Raw genomic sequence first — 18977 nt, forward strand, 5'->3', positions numbered from 1 at the left:
GGTGTTTCTTCTTTTAAACGCATATACCAGAAATACGAAATACGAACCGATCCAAAACAAAGGTGTGTGTTGTGTGTGCGTTTTTGAAATGAAACAAAATCATAAGTTTTCTGGTAAACACTCTGAATCTTTGTGGTTGGATTTTATTATTATAGTTATTTTGTAGTTGTATACATATAAATTAAATTATAATTAAGTGTTTCCCTCCTTTTCTCTGTACTCTTTACAAACTGCAGTATTGTGATTTCATCGGTTTACTTAGAAATGAGCATGCACTCTAATTGTTTGTTTTTCGTTTACTCTTACATCGATTTAGTTAGTACCTCTGATTTGTATTGTATTGTTTGATGCTGTTTTCATGTTTTTTTTTCTTTTGTATTATAATTATTTCTATGATGTTGTTGCTGGCCACGGAGCACTTTCAGCACTGATCGTTGAGCTAAGATTTGAACACTAACACTTTCGTTTTACAAAAAATGCACTAAAATTGCTTTAGACCCTGTTCACAGTGCTAGAAATGCGTGGTGTTGTTGAAATAGTTGTGGAAATTGCGATTGTAATTGATTTAGCAATTGATTCTCTAGGGCAGGCGTCGAACAACAAAAACAAATGATATGTTCCCAACGAATTAAAAAGTCCTTAAGCTTTAACAAAACAAGAATAACTTAGGCAATTATATATATTTGGACGCCTGCGACAAAACTCAAAACTGATGCTCACACGAATTTAAATGTTTTCAGTTTCCTAATCGCTTTTCTGCCTTTTTTATTTTGCAGCAGCAGTTATATAAATATATATATATATATATATATTTATGTATATTTAGATTTCTGGTAAGTCTAAAAGTTAACATTAAATTATATGAGTTTTTGCTTTGTTTATATATATTTTGTATATATTTGTTGTTACATGTTTTGCTTGTTTTACCTTGAGAAAAATGTTAGTAGCTTGTGTTTCGTCCCCCAACTATTTATTATAATAGGTTCTTGTGTGTTTATATGCTTCACATCTTCTCTACTCAATTCGTTTCTTTCTTTTTTTTGGGCTTTTCTTGATTTTATTTAAAAAATATGTACTAAATTTTAGTTCACAACTGCGTTGGAAACACCAAATCGTTTAAGTTGCTTGACTTAGTTTGGTTTACGACCTTGAACTCATTACACAGAACGAATAAAAGAAAAGCGAAAACACTGTCCGTCCGTCCGTCCGTTCATTCCTCAACATCGATTGCATCGACCACGCCCCCGCCTGCGGCGCCGGCACCGCATTTGCCCTCATCACACGCTCTCATCTCCCACACTCTTCCGACCCCAACCGGTTCGAAGCGAACCGAACCGTTTCGAACCGATACGATACCTATATAGACTAGCTAGTCTGCAAATTAGATTTAAGTAGCAAAAGGTTTACAGGCTCTAAAATGCGGCGAACTTTCTTCTGGGGCGCTCTAAACGTCGACGTCGATGTGTTTGTGTTTTCCTCGCTTTTCCTTCTTGCGGCTTGGTGCTCAATTGATTTTCCTTTCATTTTCAATGTTTTTTTAAGAGGTTTGTGTTCTTGTGTGCTTTGCTTTGCTTATATCGTGATCTTATTTTTGCTTGTTTTTAACCGCGCCTTACATTTTTCTCGTGTTTACATTCCTTTTTTTTTTTAGTTTTTAAATTAATTTTTTTTTTTCAAGTCTTTCTTTTGCTCTTTTTTATTGCATTTTACAAGGTTTTTCATTTTTTTTATGTTTTTTTCTTTTCCTTCTGTTTATATCTTTTTAGCTAAGTGTGTAAGTTTTTCCTTTTAATTTCTTTTTGTTTTTAGCTTAAGTAATGGTGTTATTCAATGAAAAAACAAACAAAAATGTGTTGCATTGCTCCTTTCCTTCGTTTCAAACCAATTTCTCGCATCTTGCGTACTTAAGATAGATTTTAGTTGAAGGTTATTGCCAAACAAAAGCTGAAACTAAAGTTTACATTTATGCTAAAATGGGTGAGTGAGTGTATTTTGTGTTTGCTTTTGTGTGCGATCGTGTGTTTGCGATGAGTGTTTTGTGAGTGTGCTTGGTTGAGACTTAAATTTAATACACGTGTTTCAAGGTGAAGTTGATTCCGTGAGTGGGTGGTGGGTGGTAGAGAGTAGCAGTTGCCGAGCTGAAGCTTACATTCTTTTGGTTTTTGGATTCACAACGAAGATTTGCACAGAATTTCGGTATATTTTGGCACGAACTGGCTGGAAAAAGCGAGCCTAACGCAATTAAACTAAGAAGGGACTCAGGATCGATGACGCAACTCTACATCCCATCTTTCTTTTTCTTTTTTTTTTGTAGTTCGACGCCCCGTGTTGCGCTGAGGAACATTTAAAGGACAGTTGACGGTTTCTGTTGCTCCAACTACTTTATCTTAGTGAGTGTGTGTAATTTGCGTGTCTTTGTGTGTTTAATTGCATGAGATGTTCTTGAATGTAATTGATTGTTTGCATTGTGGAAGAAGTCGATGTTTTTAACGTTGGGTTGTTGCTGCTGTTCTTGATGTTATAGTCGCTACTGCTGCTGTTGCTCATTTGTTGATGCTTTTGCTGATGACGTGCTGCTGGACAATTCCCTTAGCGACGTCCGTAGTTGCCACCACCACTCTGTCCATTTCCGGCACCGCGCAGCGGTCCGTTAGACTGGTTGTTGCCGCCACCGGTGCGGTTATCCTGGCGCTGTCCGAATCCACCGCCGCCGCCTCCCAGGCGTGGAGCACCGTTTCCACCGCCGCCGCCCTGGCGCAGATTGTTGCCACCGGCATTGTTGCGCATCATGCCGCCGCCGCTGCCATTGTTGTTGCCCATCGGACGCGACTGCGGACCATTGTTGCCGCCCAAACGGCCCATGTTGTTGTTCAGGTTGTTGCCACCGATCTGCTGGCGCGGCACCATGTCGTTGCGCACACGCGGCTTCTTCTCCTCCACATTCAACTTCTGGCCATCGGGTGAGTTCTCGGGGAAGTACAGGGGCTATGAAATGAAAAGAATATGCTTAGATAACCTTTCTGATCACAGTAAAAGTAAGGAGGTAAATCCTCGGCTGTACCTCAGCAATTTCAATAATTAAATATACTTGGTGCTAAACTTACGCAGTTGGCCAGGCACTTTTGCACCGCCTCAGGATCGTCGTAGGTAATAAATCCGTAGTTCAGCGGACTGCGCATGCCTGGTGGCACCTTGTTGCCAGCCTTGGACAAAATGCGCAGCTCCAGCACATTTCCGAAGCGTGAGAAGATCTCTCGCAAATCATCCTCGCTGGCGTGGTGCGGTATATTGCCCAAGAACAGCTGCTGATTATCACCGAACTGCTGCGTGTTGCTCGAGCGGCGCTGCTCAAAGTCTGTAAAGTATAAAGAACAAGTTATTAGCAAGAGCTACTAAAAAGCGGTACATGATGTTGCTTATCATATAAGCCAAACTTAAGTTTGAGTAATAATCTGATAAGAAAATAAACCAAACAAAATAAATCGTTCTAAAAAAAAACTAAACGAAAACCCAATCGCATCATAAATATGCAATCATAATAAATTATAGGGGGACTAAACAAGTAATTCTTAGAAACCACAGTTTTCATTTCTACATTAGATCCAAGGCACTACATCTTTTAGTCTTTTTACCCTGAAGCCGAATAGAGGGGAATGACCCCTTTAAATTTAAGGGTGGAACGATGAACTTACCACCCTTGCTGTTGCGGATCGAGTTGTTTCGCTGCGGCAGCGGGCCACCGTTGTCCAGTCGCGAGTTGCCGTTGCTGTTGTTATACGACGAAGCGGTGGTGGAGTAGCTAACCTGACTGCCATTGCCGCCACCCGAGGTTGCTGAGGAAGAATTATAGGTGTTGCTGCTGATGGACTGCTGCTGCTGCTGTTGCTGCTGAAGTTGTTGCTGCTGCTGCAGTGCGGCGTTCACAAAGCCGCTGGGCGAGGAGGACGTGGACTTGAAGAGATTCGCGTACGTCTTGGGCTCATTCTGCTGCTGCTTGGCGGCCTCGTACTTTTCCTGCTGCTGTTGCTCGTGAATGGTTTTGAAATCCTCGACGGGGGTGGGAGGCTTCTGCTGCCTTGGCGCCACCTCGACTTCTTCTGGCTCAGCCAGCGGTTGTTGCTGCTGTTGCAAAGGCTGCTGCTGGATAGGTTGCTGCTGCTGCTGCTGCGGGGGCAGCTGTGCCGGTTGCTGCTGCTGCTGCTGGATGAGCTGTGGTGCCACCAGTGGCGACTGTTGGAAGCCCGCGCTTGGCACTGGGACAATGGGCAACACAGGCGTGCCGGTCGGCTGCTGCTGCTGCTGCTGTACCAGGGGAGACACGCTGGGAGGGACCAGCACCTGCTGCTGCAGTTCCTCGTGCGACACCACACCGTTCTGGATGGGCTGTGGCGGCGGAACGGTGAACTGCGCGGGCAGTGGAACAGCCGCGGCTTGCGGAGCTGGTGGCAAAACAGCCACAGGACGTCCGGCGGCAGCAGCCGCTGGCAATGGGTAGAAGATCTGCTGTGGGGCAGCACCGCCGGCCGCTACAGGAGCCACCTGCTGGGGCACAACGACCTGAGCCTGCGGCTGCGGAGGAGCCTGCTGTTGCTGCGGCTGCTGGGCAACTACATCGCCGGCCACCTGCACAGCTTGATCTACAGTACCACCGACGACCTGGACATCGTGCTCCTCATCGTTCTCCGATCGCGACTCGCCATCCTGCTCGTCCTCGATGTACAGATCCTGATAGCGGAAGATGTCGTTGTGAACGTAGTACTTCTTCGGCGACTGAGCGGCCAAAACGAACGTCTGGGTAAAACGCCGCATCGGCTGGCCATCATTGGATAGCTCCCCGGTGACCTGAACCACCACACCGTTGCCCAAAGTGGCCTGGGCATCAACCTGGCTGATCTTCGCGTGACAATCATTGAAATTCAGCTGCTGGATCCGGTTGTGGATCTCCCGCTGACCGACCACCAGCTTGGACTCTCCATGGATGTACGACGAGTTGTGGTTATAGAAGCGATGCAAGTGGTTGGGCGCCTTGTTCAGCAGCGTGTAGTACTGGCGGACAAACTCGCGTCCCACAGATTGCGGCGAAGGCTGCTGCGATTGGGTCGCATCCATGACCATAGCTGGCGTTTGATTCTTCCTCTCTGAACTACGGACTCCTCGACTCGGATTCTTTGTCTCCGCTTCCAATTTCTGCTTCCCTTCCTTCTAGCTGTTGCTCGGATCTATCGACACGGTGGCTGATCTGTGTCGATTGGGAGTGTGGGATTGAACGTCTGCGAAATAGTGCAAAAAATATACGCGCACTCTGATATTAATGTAATAATTTACGGAAAATCTGTCTGGTTTTTTTAATAAAAAAAAAGTTGGCAAAAGTCCTAGACGACTGTGTCGATTTTTCAATCTGATAATTTGAAATTAAAGGAAGCTGCTACCCCGTTCCTTACAACCTCCAAAAGGTGTTTAAATATGGCTTGACATTAAATTTTCAGCACTGTAGTTTGATTTAATTATTCATACTAAACACGATAATGTTCTAAACAGCGATTCAGGCATCGAAACCATAATGAATCGCTAGTTGCGTTAACAGTTCATTTCATCACGTGTAAATTTAATTTTGAGAATTAAGGCTTGATAACAGAAAAATACACTAATATAAGAAACAAATTTAATTGGATTTTCAGATGGACTGTCAATTTGTGCTTCTTTTACGTAGATTTCTAAATAAAATGTGACTACTAAAGTGTTGACCCCTGCTGTGCCTTCCAATAAGGATCTAGAGTTTCACTTGGTCACAAGGACGGCGGGGAGGGGGGAGGGTTGTACACCCAAAACAGTGAGCTCAGTTTACCGCAGTGCATATAAAACAGACGCAGAGCGCTGCAGTTTGACCCACTTTTGTGGCCCACACACATTTGCACATGCGAAAAGGGGAAATTTGGTGTAGTGCAGCTGTCAGGCGAAATTCCAATTTGCTTGCCGTCGCAGGACATTTAACCCGTGCACGTGCTCCAACTTTTATGCCTGCGATCCTGGCTAACTGAAATTTGCACGTGTGTGTGTGCGCGAGTAAATGACCTCATACAATTGGGCAAAAAAAAAAAAGAAGCCGACAAGCGAGGAGCATGAATTAAATTGAGGTTATGTTCGGTTCTCAAGGTTGTGGCGCCGCCGATAAAACAAAAAATGCACAGAGTTGCGGCAAACACACACACGCACGCATACAAAGCACACTTATTCGGTTATGAACGCGCCGCTCTCTCGCGTTCTCTCTTTCCCTCTCTATTCTGCTTGCGAACCGCGTGTGTAGGAAGAACAAAGAAAGCTATAGTTGAAGAGCAGCATTTAAACAAAAATGTACAAAAACAACATTTTTCGTACATTTTTAGGTTATGCACAAGCGATAATAAAAAAAGCCGCTAAAATGGTAAAAAAAAAAAATTTTAAAAAGAGATAGAGCCCTGCCGCAAAAATGAAATATACGCCCATTTAGCATTTTTTATGCCGACTTTTTCCAAGTATGCGCCACCCCAATGAAAATGGAAAATGCTAGTTTTTCTAGACCGCGCACACGAGGCCGCCGCCGGCTCACCTTTTTTAAAGCGATATTTTTCCACGTTTTCTTTTTCCTTTTGTAATGCACAGTGTGTATTGCTTTTGGGTTGAAGTTTGCCGAAAAATCGGCACTTTTTGTAGCACTTTCTTTGTTATCTTCCTGCGAGGGGCGGGGAGAGTTGGATTTCTTAGTGGAGCGCTGAAATTATGCGGTTTTTTGGATTTACTAAAGATGGTCGAAACGAATGAAATGCAATATAAAATTGCAAGCTGCACAGAAAACACACAGCCACACACACCAATGCACTCACTAGCTCACACACACACACACTAGTCTAGTTTGTTGCAATTTTTTTTTGTCTTTTTTTGAGACTAACTAACTTGGCAATTCTTGACGTGCTTTTTTGTTGCTTTCCGATGTTTGGCGATCACAGTTGTTGTTGAATTAAGTTACGATGCATAGGTTGTGGCTTTTGAGTAGAAAATAATCGCAAACGCAATGAAATTGGACAAGTGTGTTGAATCGAGAAGAGAACCGACGTTCGTTCCTCTTTTCCTCTTTTTTGCCTCTGCAGAGTTTTATTCTTGGTTTCGCGTGTGTTGGTGTGTGAATGATGGCGGCTTTTCGAAGGGTGTGTACACACTTCATTTTTTGGGGTGGTTAATCTGGTATTTTCGATCGAATATTATGATTTTAATTGAGCTTTTTATTGTAGGGGCGCTAAGTTTCTATTAAATAGTACTATAAAACTTATTTTTATTTTAGCGATTTCTGCTTTCTTGAGTAAGCTTATCAAACAACATTCTTTAAGGAAAGAATACATTAAAAATGCATAAATATAGAAACTTTAATAATGTTAAATTATTGCCGGTGGGGAAATCGGAAAAACATATATAAGAAAATTGAAGAAAATTATAAAAATTAAATAAAAATTGGATATAAATCAATTAAATATTTTAAAATGTTTCAGCCTCTAAGAAGTGAATATGCAAATTCGATTTAAAACAATTCTTTGTTTGTATATGTTCTTTCTGTTCCCAACATATAGTAAAAATTTAACATTGTATTTCTTTTATTTATAAAATTATAAATATATTTAAAATACTTAATATTTATAACATTAATACAACTAAAATAATTTAAATAATCGGGTAACCTGTACATAGTGTAAACTGGGCTTTAATATATTTGTATACTATTTTTGGTATTTATTTCATTTTCTGTTCATAGGTGTGTGTACATTGTATAAATCAGAGCTGCCATACTGCAAACAGACAGGTCACGCGCCCATTTAGCCCCATGTATTGGCTAATTTGGATGGTATCGTATTGAAAATCACAATTTAGTTCTTGGCAAATGTACAGCTAATAATCCACAGGTGGAGAAAGCGAATACAATACAAGTATTTATTAAAATAATACCAAATCGATTTGACTGGCAAAACATCAAGGTGGCAACGCCGCACCCATATACACACGCTGCCGTTTGGATTTGTCATTTTCCGGTCGTCATTTCATTCGTACGCGCGACTTTTTGGCGAGTGTGTATAAAAATCTCCGGCTCTGCGTAAAAAACGAATATCGTGCTGCCTAGCCCCCGAAATTAGTAAATCAATTGAAAACACACAAAATGGCCGAGAACAAGCAAGTGGATACAGAAATTAACGGCGAGGATTTCACCAAGGACGTGACTGCCGACGGTCCGGGATCTGAAAATGGTGATGCGGGCGCCGCCGGCTCGACCAACGGCAGTTCGGACAACCAATCGGCTGCATCCGGCCAGCGGGACGACGACAGGTATGTTCATTATCCGGTGGATACGTTTTTTTTTTGCTCTATTTTATTTTTGCAACGGGCTGCCGATGATCATGTGCCCCCCATAGAATCTCTGCTTCTATATAGTGTATATTGCCTACTCTGTTACGTAAATGCGAAGCTAACGTCGTTGGTTGAGTTTCATTGGGTTTTACGGGGTTCTGCGGGGGAAGTCTGACCCCTTTTGTGTTCTCTCTCGCTTGCGCTCGTGCGTCGGAGTGTGTTTATGTGTGTGTGTGAGGTGTCGGTGCGACTGTACTTCAGTCATATTAATAGAATCTTCGGGCCGAAATGCATCATCACAGTTTCGGGAGACATGGAAAATTTTTAACGTTTTCCCCTCCACACACACGCACTTTCCGTAATGAAAACCAGAGTTTTCTTAAGTTTGGAGCACATTTTCTCCCCTTTGTGAGGTTATGTTTGTTTCCCACGTTGCCCCACACACACACTGTGACGCATACGAGCACAAAAACATACGGTTGCCTTTCACTTGCAAAAAATGTGGCGAAAAAAAACGGAAAAAGTTATGTTTGTATTTGTCAGTGTATTCTTTTTAATTCGCATTACTCTTTGTTTCGGCTATTCGTTGTTATTTTGTGCTCTTCCAGTTTTGTACCCAAAATGGCGGCTGCATACAGGCATACATACCAACCTAACGCCCGCTGTTCTGTAGGTGTGTGCGTGTTTTGCAGTTTTCACTTATTCTCTTTTGCTTGCCGGCTTCGTTCGCTCGCCATCTCTTTTGCGCGCTCTCACTCTCAGAGAGCGTCAGCCGGCGTCGTTTGGAGTTGCCAAGGCGCCAAAAAATTAATTTAACGAACATTTAATGTAAATTATAAATGATAAATAATTTAGATGGATTAAAGCAGAGAGATGAGATGATGATTATCAAGTAGAATGGTCCTCTTGTTTGCTCCCTGCGTTTTGGTTTTTAGGTCTAGTGTACACTTCATTTGCCCATCCTTTATGATCATTTTATATATAAGTTTAATCTTAAGTCACACGAAACTGTACATTTAAACGATAATACGAAACCAGCGCTGACGAAGCAGATGCAGAGAATCCCCCGTAAAGGAAGAAGGACGGAATGGAGAAATTAAATCGAAAATCATAGCTTATCCTGTTGTCTTGTGAGCGAACTAACCTTGTTCCTCTCCGGCAGGTTTTGAGAGAAGTGAAATGGCCCAGGTCAGGGTTTTAAGCTATGCTCAAGACGGATACGGATATGGATTCGGATATGGATTTGGATTCGTATTCCTGCCCCCGGCAAACGTTTACGGATTCGGATCCGGCGGACTTATACTTGGAGGATACGCAACCCTCTCCACACTTCAGTCTCCAAAAGTCTCCGCTCCGCCGATAATGATGCTGATGGTATTTATCTATCTAAAACTAAAACAATCAATCAGTCAGTCAGCCAATATATAGAACTATCGACACACAAAATTATCAAGAAATTATCTCGATTTAAAATTGGATCCATATGTAAACGAGTATATATTGTATTGTATCTCTTAACGTATAACTTGTAAATTACCTAAAAAAAAGAAAGAGAAAAAAGTACCAAGTAATCGGAGACAGAGAGAGACCGAGTGAAAAAGAGACTCGCAGTTTTTTCGTTTTGTTTTATGAAGCTCAGAAACTATACATTATATATCGCCCGAAGAAAGAAACACAATGAACGAATGTAACGTAACGAATTGCCACAATAAAGAAGCACAATCACTAAATTGCAATCGAAATTCCGCCGCCGTGTGATGAGACTGTTCCAAATTTGCCGGGAATCCGCCGAGAACGATGAGATATCTTTCCAAAAAGTCCAGAAATCAATGAGAGTAACGTACATCACAGTAAACTATAAGTGTCTATGCATATTTTTTCAACATTCCTTTTTATATAAAAAAAGAAAATAAAATAAAATAAACAGCCAAATAAAGCAAGTAAAACTAACCACAATCCAGCATAAAAACCTTTGCATTATTTTTCTCATCCTATTGAATAAAGACTAATTGTTAATTGTTATTTGTACAAACAAAGAATCTTAAGCATACCCAAAACAAAAACTTAATAATTCACTCTTGCATATATACTATATACTATATATCTATATCTTTCGCTCGTTTTGTGTCTCTCGATCGATCGCTCGCTCGCTCCTCGAACTCTTTCGCTCATTCCGAGTTTGCAAGTTTTTTGACACTATCCGATCAATTCTTTGATTGCAATACAGTAACTAAAGCAATTTTTCACTTCAAATTTGGTGAGTTTTTTTTATTCGTTTTGTATTCTTGCCCAGTCATCAAATTCTTTTGCAGCCAATACGAAAATCAGTAAGAGAAGAAAAATTTAAAGTAAATCAAGAAAGTATTTGCCTCGCGCATCAAACACAACCTATTTTTCGTGCCTGATTTTCCCTTTTCCCCCCCAAATATTTCCCTAAATCGATATTGAAATGTTTTAAAATACCATCAAACTAACCAATTGATCTTTAAACTTTCGCAGGAAACTGTTTGTCGGTGGTCTGAGCTGGGAAACGACTGAGAGTAAGTAGAAAAGCTAAAACTAAAAAAAAGAAATGCTAACAAGTGTTTTTCTATTATTTCAGAGGAACTCCGCGATCACTTCGGCAAATACGGCGAGATCGAGAGCATCAATGTCAAGACAGATCCCCAGACCGGTCGATCCCGAGGATTCGCCTTCATCGTGTTCACAAACACCGAGGCCATTGAAAAGGTCAGCGCCGTGGAGGAGCACATAATCAACAGCAAGAAGGTCGATCCCAAGAAGGCCAAGGCCAGGCACGGCAAGATCTTTGTCGGTGGCCTCACCACAGAGATCAGCGACGAGGAGATTAAGACCTACTTTGGACAGTTTGGCAACGTGAGTAACCCTAAAGCGGTAGACCGTTTGGAATTTGCCAATAATGACTTACCTAAATTATTTTTGTTTAAAGATCGTCGAGGTGGAGATGCCATTCGACAAGCAAAAGTCGCAGCGCAAGGGATTCTGCTTCATCACCTTCGATTCAGAGCAGGTGGTGACGGATCTGCTGAAGACGCCCAAGCAGAAGATCGCCGGCAAGGAGGTCGATGTTAAGCGTGCGACGCCCAAGCCGGAGAATCAGATGATGGGCGGTATGCGTGGTGGCCCACGCGGCGGTATGCGCGGCGGACGCGGTGGCTACGGAGGACGCGGTGGTTAGTACAGACGCTGACGAAGCAGTGCTTCATTGCTTCTCATGGAAACCGGCTTTAAACTATATATTTCACACCATCCCATAGGCTACAACAACCAGTGGGACGGACAGGGATCATACGGCGGCTATGGCGGCGGCTACGGCGGATATGGTGCCGGTGGCTATGGCGACTACTATGCCGGCGGCTACTATAATGGATATGACTACGGTTATGGTAAATACAACAAACAACAAAGTAGTGCTCAAAACAATTATTACAATAACAACACGTCGAGTAATTACCATCAAAACAAGAACAATAGCAACAACTATCAGCAGTTCTAAGTAGAGCTCAGCCGCATAGAGCTGGCCAGCAACAAAATCAGAAAAAAATAATCAAACAAAGCAAACAACAACAACCGCAGAACATAAAAACCTTCTAATTTTTGCCATAGACCTGATCTGATCCAAAATTTCCACGTTGTTGTGTTTCCCATTCAAACAAAACTGAGAGAAAAACAAAAACAAAAGTTTAGCTGCATTTCGATATATAGTAACATATATATATATATATATATTTATATATGCTTATATACCGCATGCATTGTCTATATGCATATTTGCATATAAATCATGTTGGTATATGATGTCAAAGAACAACAACATCAAAAACAACAACAAGAAAGAACAAGAACAACAACTACGAAAGCAACGTCGCTAAAAACAAGAAAACTTTTAAAAATTGTAGATTTGAAAGAGAGAAAACAAGAAACATTTCTTTAATGCTAACATATAAATTTTAATCTAATCGTTCATTTTATATTGAAAAAAAGAGAATGTGTATTTTGACAGACAATTTTCATCATTTAATATAACAAGCAAATTCGCAATTTTTATATACACATTTATATCTATCTTATTATATATATAAAACTACGTATAATTTTAAAGGCATATAATTGATGTTTAAAATTTTAAAGCGTACCTTTTAAACGAGAATTAATTAAAACGAAACATTTAATTACCAATTATTAGTTGAGTAGCATTTAAACATAAAACTGACGAAGCGTGTGTAAAAAAAGATGTGTTGTTAAAAGAGTGAGAAGGAGCGATGAGAAGAGTAGACGTGACGTTCAAGTCGAGGCATATATAATGCTACCATCCTGCCATTAATATGCGACCACCAGACCGGACCAACCAACAAACAACCAAAACAACAACAACTTGGTTGCCTTCAACAGACTTTCCAAAGATGACAAATACCTCAAACGCAAGGGCAGCAAACAAACAACCAGAAGAACAGAAACCCCAGACATAACAACAAACAAAGAAACATGAAACACAAGAGAGGAGCATGTGCCAATTATGTGAAACTGTGTGAAACGCCAGTGTTTTTGGCCTTTTGCGCAATTGCAACTTGTGCCTTTTTTAATTGTTAACTAAACTGTTATTGTTTGAACACACTGAAACCAAAATCTGTTGAAACACACAAACACCTACACCACACACACACACAACCACTTTCCCCCCAGCAATCCCATAAAATAGTTATTTAAATAGTTTCACCTTTTGTTTTGTTTAACAAAACACTAAACAACAAGCAACCAGAACAGAAACGACAACAAACAACAAACAAAACACACGAAACGCGTAATCAAAGCTTTGATTCAATGTCTATTTAAATATATATATACCTTATATATAGCATATAAATATATTTTTAGATACATATTATTATTCCGGCAACGGGATAATATTCACGTTCTTTGCAATGCATATGTTTTCGTATGCACCATACGTCAATATACCTACCATATATATTTATATCAAATATATACAAATGTTATATATTTATACATAAAACGTAACATTTAACTATGGTACTATTTTTGATAGTATTATTTTAAGGCAAATCCTTGTAAAAAACAACTACAATACGACAAGAGCACAACAACCAGAAGCTCTGAAAAGATCTGAAGGCCTCGGGGGTCCAAAAAAGTCAGTGCAGTGTATCCGGGATATTATCATTCCGGTGGAACCACTGCAGCAGCACCCCTCCCCCGCGCCTCATTCGTTAGATCGTTCTTTTATTTGCTTTATTTGCATTTCCGCTGCACTTTCTTGACCAAAACGTAACGTAATGTCCGAAGCAATCCATTTTTGAGGCTTGTTTCAGTTGCACCGCGAGCGCATTGCGGCATTCTGCATGTTCATACGTTGATTCCAGGATAAAGAACTACAAACAAACAACTAACTAACTTACTGAACAACGACAAGTAATTACAACTGCAATAGCAACATCAACAACATCTTAATTGTAGCAGTACAAAAATGCAACTTTTCCAACAAACAAACAAAAAAAACAAAACGAATCATAAAAACACACTTCGTCAATTTTAGTAATTTTAATTCAAGCATATATACATATATAATTTTTTCTTATGGTTTTTAAAAGTTAAGTCGAGCAACACTAACAAATCACACATACACAAGCATTGCTATTCGCAAATGTATATATAAATACTTCGTATAATTCGTATATCTTTGAATTTGAAATTAAGCAGAACCTTGAAATGAACTTTTTGCTAATAATTATCCTATCAAATGTTGTCAATGTGCGTCGACAATTTGACTGTATACCAATTATATATACATTTGTACATTTACATACACCTTTAATCATAAACTTTGAGTAAATTGTTTTACAAAGAAATTGCATGTTTCTCAATGTTTTTAGCAAGTTGTCTGTATACAAAGAAAACTAAACAAAAAAAATCTAGGCAAGATAAGAAAAAAATTTATTGACATTTATATTAAAGTTATCCCAGAAAGAAAAGTTTTTATATACATTTTATGATATATTTTTATTAATTATTATACCGATTATTATGATGTTTAAATGTGTAAACAAATTTTTTTGATATAAACAAAATTTTTGTATACCTTTACATATACTTACCATACAATTATATAGCAATAATTTTGTGCCCCCACTTTATATTAAAACCCTAATAACAATATATTCTTAGTCTTTATAATTTCCTATTCCGTTACTACTCTACAACTACAACTTGAAATTCTAAAACTAACAAACCAGACCACAAAAAAAAGTGCGGGGAGCTGTAGCTTAAACACCGAGTTAGATCTGTTAAATAATATACGCCAAGTACGCAGATCGGGTGTTTCGGTTCCCGCTCCCCGCATTTGTACCCGCAATTATGTAATATTACTTTCTTAACTATGATTTTTGAACATATTTATATACGATTATATGATTGTAATACCGAATTTTCCGATGTTTCGCCTCACAAAAACGAAAAAAAGAAATCAAACTAAACGAACCCAAAACATAAGTAAAAGAAACCCCAATGAGAGTTCAACTCAAAACACAGCCACCAACCACCCAAAAGCGAATATCCAAAAACGATCGCAAGCTGCGCGCCTTTGTCTTGTCCAAGCTTCTCGCAAGCGGTTAACCGATTGCCCGGCCGACCCGGTAACCGATACAACCGGTGACCGATGGTCATTGGTGAGAACAACACCAGTAGAGCCACTATATCCATCTACTATCCACCGACATCCAAACAAAGCAATCAATCAGGCAATCAAGCAACCAAGCGACCAGAGATCGAGCAATCGAGCGATCCGCCATGCAAAACCGCACCAAGTGTTAACTTTTCACTTAACTGTAACGTTTTTCATTTTTTACTTAAATCTTCCTTTTTCTATTACATTTAAAACGTATATATTTACAAGTAACTTAGCGTAATTAATATTTGTTTTTAGTAAAATGCATTGAAAAACTCTAAAAAAAAAGAAGAAATATGAAATGATAATATAATGGAACCACTAAAGTAATGAATGAATTAAAATATTGTCAAACCGATTCTGAGACAATTCTTAAGCTACAAATCCAGTTTTCTTGTTTTTAACAACAGCTACAACAACAACAACAATGAACACGAAGAGTAATTATTATAATCATTATATTAACTCGAGTATAAAGTAAAATTTGTTGACTATTTGCATTTGTTTTTGTTTTTCGCAAAACGTTTTCTATGACACGAAAATAATAATATATTCGCGACAGACTACTCCGCATCCTCATCCCCCTCCCCTTCCCCCTTGACCAGCCTTGTAATTCCCGATGATCCTTCAATGGGAGTGATTTAAAAGAAAATTCAAAATGATCATTTTATTACTTTTTGCTGAGGTGAGACATTCAAAATACACACACACAAGAGCAGCAAATGAATTCACAAATTTATTTGGCAAAAACCTTACAAAATTATTTACCGAATATATTCAATCGAACGTTTACAAAGTAATTAATTTGAAATTGAAATGCTGAAATTGTTGTGTGGAAAATGAGGTAAAAATTAAAAAACATAAATGCATAACGAGTGCTGTAAGGAAATGAGAAATCGAATGAATTGATTTGAATTGAAAAATCCATTGCAATACATTGTGAAACATGTTAATAAGTCGAGTCGCGTCCGGTCGACAACTAACCAAAATCTGAGACAACAACCAGAGTTATATTATATAATTATATATAACGAAGCGAAAATAACAACCAATCCAATCGAGAACCGCATGTATGTGTGAGCGCCGCCTTGCGCCATTTTCCTCGACATTTGCAAGAGGAAAGCGAGCGAAAATTGTTTTTTAAATTTTTATTGTGTACCAGCAACCAACAGCTACAACAATCGACAACTACACATGTTAGAGCAACATTTTAACCATCAATCTTATAATCAAAATCCACAAACAAGAAAAATGAGCAAATAAAAGAAAAACGAAAAAAAAAAAAAACAAAAAACCAGACAACAATTTTGTGTGTATTTCAGTTTCCGTCCACAACCCCCCACCCCTGATCTTTTACCCAACACCAACCACAATCTCCTCCGGATCCGGAGCAGGTGATTCCTTTCCAGCTCGCTCGGTATGTGCCATTTGAATTGTCTCCCCTCGGCTCGTCGGCGTCGTCCAAAACTGGGCGGCACTAATTTTGACCAAGCGAAAAAGTAAAAGAATACAATTCCCCCCGATCCAAGTAATTGATAGTTCCACTCGACCAAAAGTCCTGCCAACTAGCCAGTTTTTGTAAAATGTATTGTAATCAAATATGATATCAGATTGTGTCATTAAGCGTTGTAAATTTACTTTGACAACATGTTAGTAAATGTAAGAATTCAACAATTCCAACCAAGTCGTGACCACTTGGCTCACAATTCCTAGCAATAATTTAAGCTAAAGTAGTTGGCAGTACCAATTAGATCCATCTTATTTTAGTTCGTGCCGTTTTACACCATTTTATAAGATAAGCTTTGTTTGTGTTTTCATCAATTTTCTGTACGAACCAATCTGCGCATGCTGTGTGTGTGATTGATTGCACCACGAAATGCCATTGCAACCAAAAGACGGCTACGGTTACGGCGGCGGCTTTGAGGGTAACGGCTACGGCGGAGGCGGTGGTGGCAATATGGGCGGTGGTCGCGGTGGACCCCGCGGCGGCGGCGGCCCCAAAGGTATTAACACTAAGAAGCGCCTAGTAAAAACCAAAAACTATCTGTAACCAACGAATTGTTGAGACCTCATTCCTCCTATTAAAAAAACTACATAGTGTAGTCTACTATTCGCAATGATTTTAATTATGTTTGTAAAGCAGTTTCATCGTTTTTGGTTTATATCCTTCCTCCATTGGCTTTTCATGACTTATGTTTTTTACTTTATTTTGCTATGCTGTGCTGCCCCCCACTAGAATTGGTCAAAATTTCCCAAAAAAAAAAAGAAAACCCAAGTCGTTTGGCGTAGTTAAAGATATCTATAGATGAACCCCTCTCCTTTCCTACCCGCAGATGTTGAGCATGTCTTTCTTTTTGCCTGATTTAATCTGATACTCTCGATTCGAAGAATTTAACTGACTAATGCCTTGCACACTTTCCAAACGTTTCCACAACAGGCGGCGGTGGCGGTTTTAACGGTGGCAAGCAGCGCGGAGGCGGTGGACGCCAGCAGCGGCACCAGCCCTACTAAAAAGGGGGCAGGGGGCGTGGGCGGGCATATTGGGTATCTCGCATTCTCCGGATAACTGCAAACTATTTGAATTTTACCTAGTTTAGTTTGTTATGGTGAGTTGAAAGCCATCATCGACGCTTTGTTGTCAGTTAATTAATGTTGATTATTTCATTGCAGCATTACTACAAGAAGCAACACACATCTCTGCAACAACACCACATGGGTAACCACATATATACATACGCCGTTGTATATATCTGTATGAAAGAAATGAGGAAAAATGAAAATGAATAGACTGGCTGGCTGGGAGCAATAATATCAACATCAGCAACCTTAACACACCTTTACACACTTGATGTGTAGCACCATTCCAACAACAGCATCATACGCAGCTAAAAAGCATCATTTATACCATACAAGGCAAAACCACAAAGCAAAACAACAAAAAAAAAACACAAATATAGATACACACACATAGTTAGGCATACACATGTAATTTTTCAGCAAGTGGCTAATTTTTCATAGCCACACGCTCATTAAGCCGACAAACCAACCAACCAAACAACCAACCAACCGCCCACCAAACAACCCTTCAACCCGTGCAAAACCACAAGACAACATTGCAGGGAAACGTGGCAAACAACATTTGCCAAACTAAATGCTGTGCAATGCTCACGTTGTCTGTGTGTCGAAACTAATTTGTTTTTCTAATGTAGTCCCATACATTATGCGAGGTAATTGTTTAACGCGTCAGTAGAGCACAGGATGTCGGAGAGATAGGAAAGATAGAAAAAAACACAGAAGAAATCAAACAAAAATACTTACAAAACAAAATACAGCTAAAATGTTTCATATATTACACAATACAATAGAGTATAAGTATTTGTTTAACTTTAATTATGAATTAACTGTAATATGTAATAATAATTATAGAAACAACAAACAAAAAAGAAGCAAGCGTTGACTGGCTGGCACATCGGGTTGCCTTCTTCCCGTTCGATTGAGAAAAACTATATACGATATTCGATATACGATATACGACAAGACAGGACAAGACAACAAAGCAGAAACAACCTACAACAAACAAAACCACCATATTACATAATACTAGTACCGAGCAGAGAAAGCGGAAACGAGATTAGTTTTTGTTTTCCAGATATGTGTATTACGCTCATAGACTACATATATACATACATAATACATAATACATCTATATTTATGTACACTTCTGAAAGGGAAGAGATTTATATTTTAATAAAAATCTAAAGCCACACTCTCTACGTACACCCCCACAATTGTATAGACCACTGCAAGAATGCGAATTGTTAAATCAAATCTATCTATGTATACACTACTATAGCTATATGAAAATCTTTATGAAATCGTCCGACCGTCAAGCTGAATGAATGGCATTAGT

At 39.6% G+C, this 18977-nt stretch overlaps 2 protein-coding genes across 4 annotated transcripts; one reads left to right on the forward strand and one right to left on the reverse strand.

The window, feature by feature from the left end:
- Positions 1-106: 106 nt before the first annotated feature.
- LOC117142906 (ras GTPase-activating protein-binding protein 1) lies at positions 107-7151 on the reverse strand. Of its 2 annotated transcripts, XM_033307188.1 has the most exons (5): positions 6931-7151; positions 6587-6748; positions 3693-5270; positions 3105-3355; positions 107-2985 (listed from the first exon to the last, which is right to left on the reverse strand). In XM_033307188.1, the coding sequence occupies exons 3-5, from the start codon at positions 5113-5115 to the stop codon at positions 2590-2592; spliced, it is 2070 nt and encodes a 689-aa protein (XP_033163079.1). In that variant the 5' UTR covers positions 5116-5270; positions 6587-6748; positions 6931-7151; the 3' UTR covers positions 107-2589. The 2 variants fall into 2 exon arrangements, with proteins under 2 accessions (XP_033163079.1, XP_033163080.1); XM_033307189.1 differs by lacking the exon at positions 6587-6748.
- A 1028-nt stretch (positions 7152-8179) lies between these two features.
- Positions 8180-17917, forward strand: LOC117142909 (RNA-binding protein squid). Of its 2 annotated transcripts, XM_033307192.1 has the most exons (8): positions 8180-8346; positions 10867-10907; positions 10970-11244; positions 11318-11561; positions 11646-11774; positions 16963-17070; positions 17505-17673; positions 17738-17917. In XM_033307192.1, exons 1-7 carry the CDS (start codon positions 8180-8182, stop codon positions 17576-17578), a joined length of 1038 nt encoding a protein of 345 aa, XP_033163083.1. In that variant the 3' UTR covers positions 17579-17673; positions 17738-17917. The 2 variants fall into 2 exon arrangements, with proteins under 2 accessions (XP_033163083.1, XP_033163084.1); XM_033307193.1 differs by lacking the exon at positions 16963-17070.
- Positions 17918-18977: the final 1060 nt, after the last annotated feature.

This window comes from Drosophila mauritiana, chromosome 3R (assembly GCF_004382145.1).
Source record: "Drosophila mauritiana strain mau12 chromosome 3R, ASM438214v1, whole genome shotgun sequence".
Taxonomy (NCBI): domain Eukaryota; kingdom Metazoa; phylum Arthropoda; class Insecta; order Diptera; family Drosophilidae; genus Drosophila; species Drosophila mauritiana.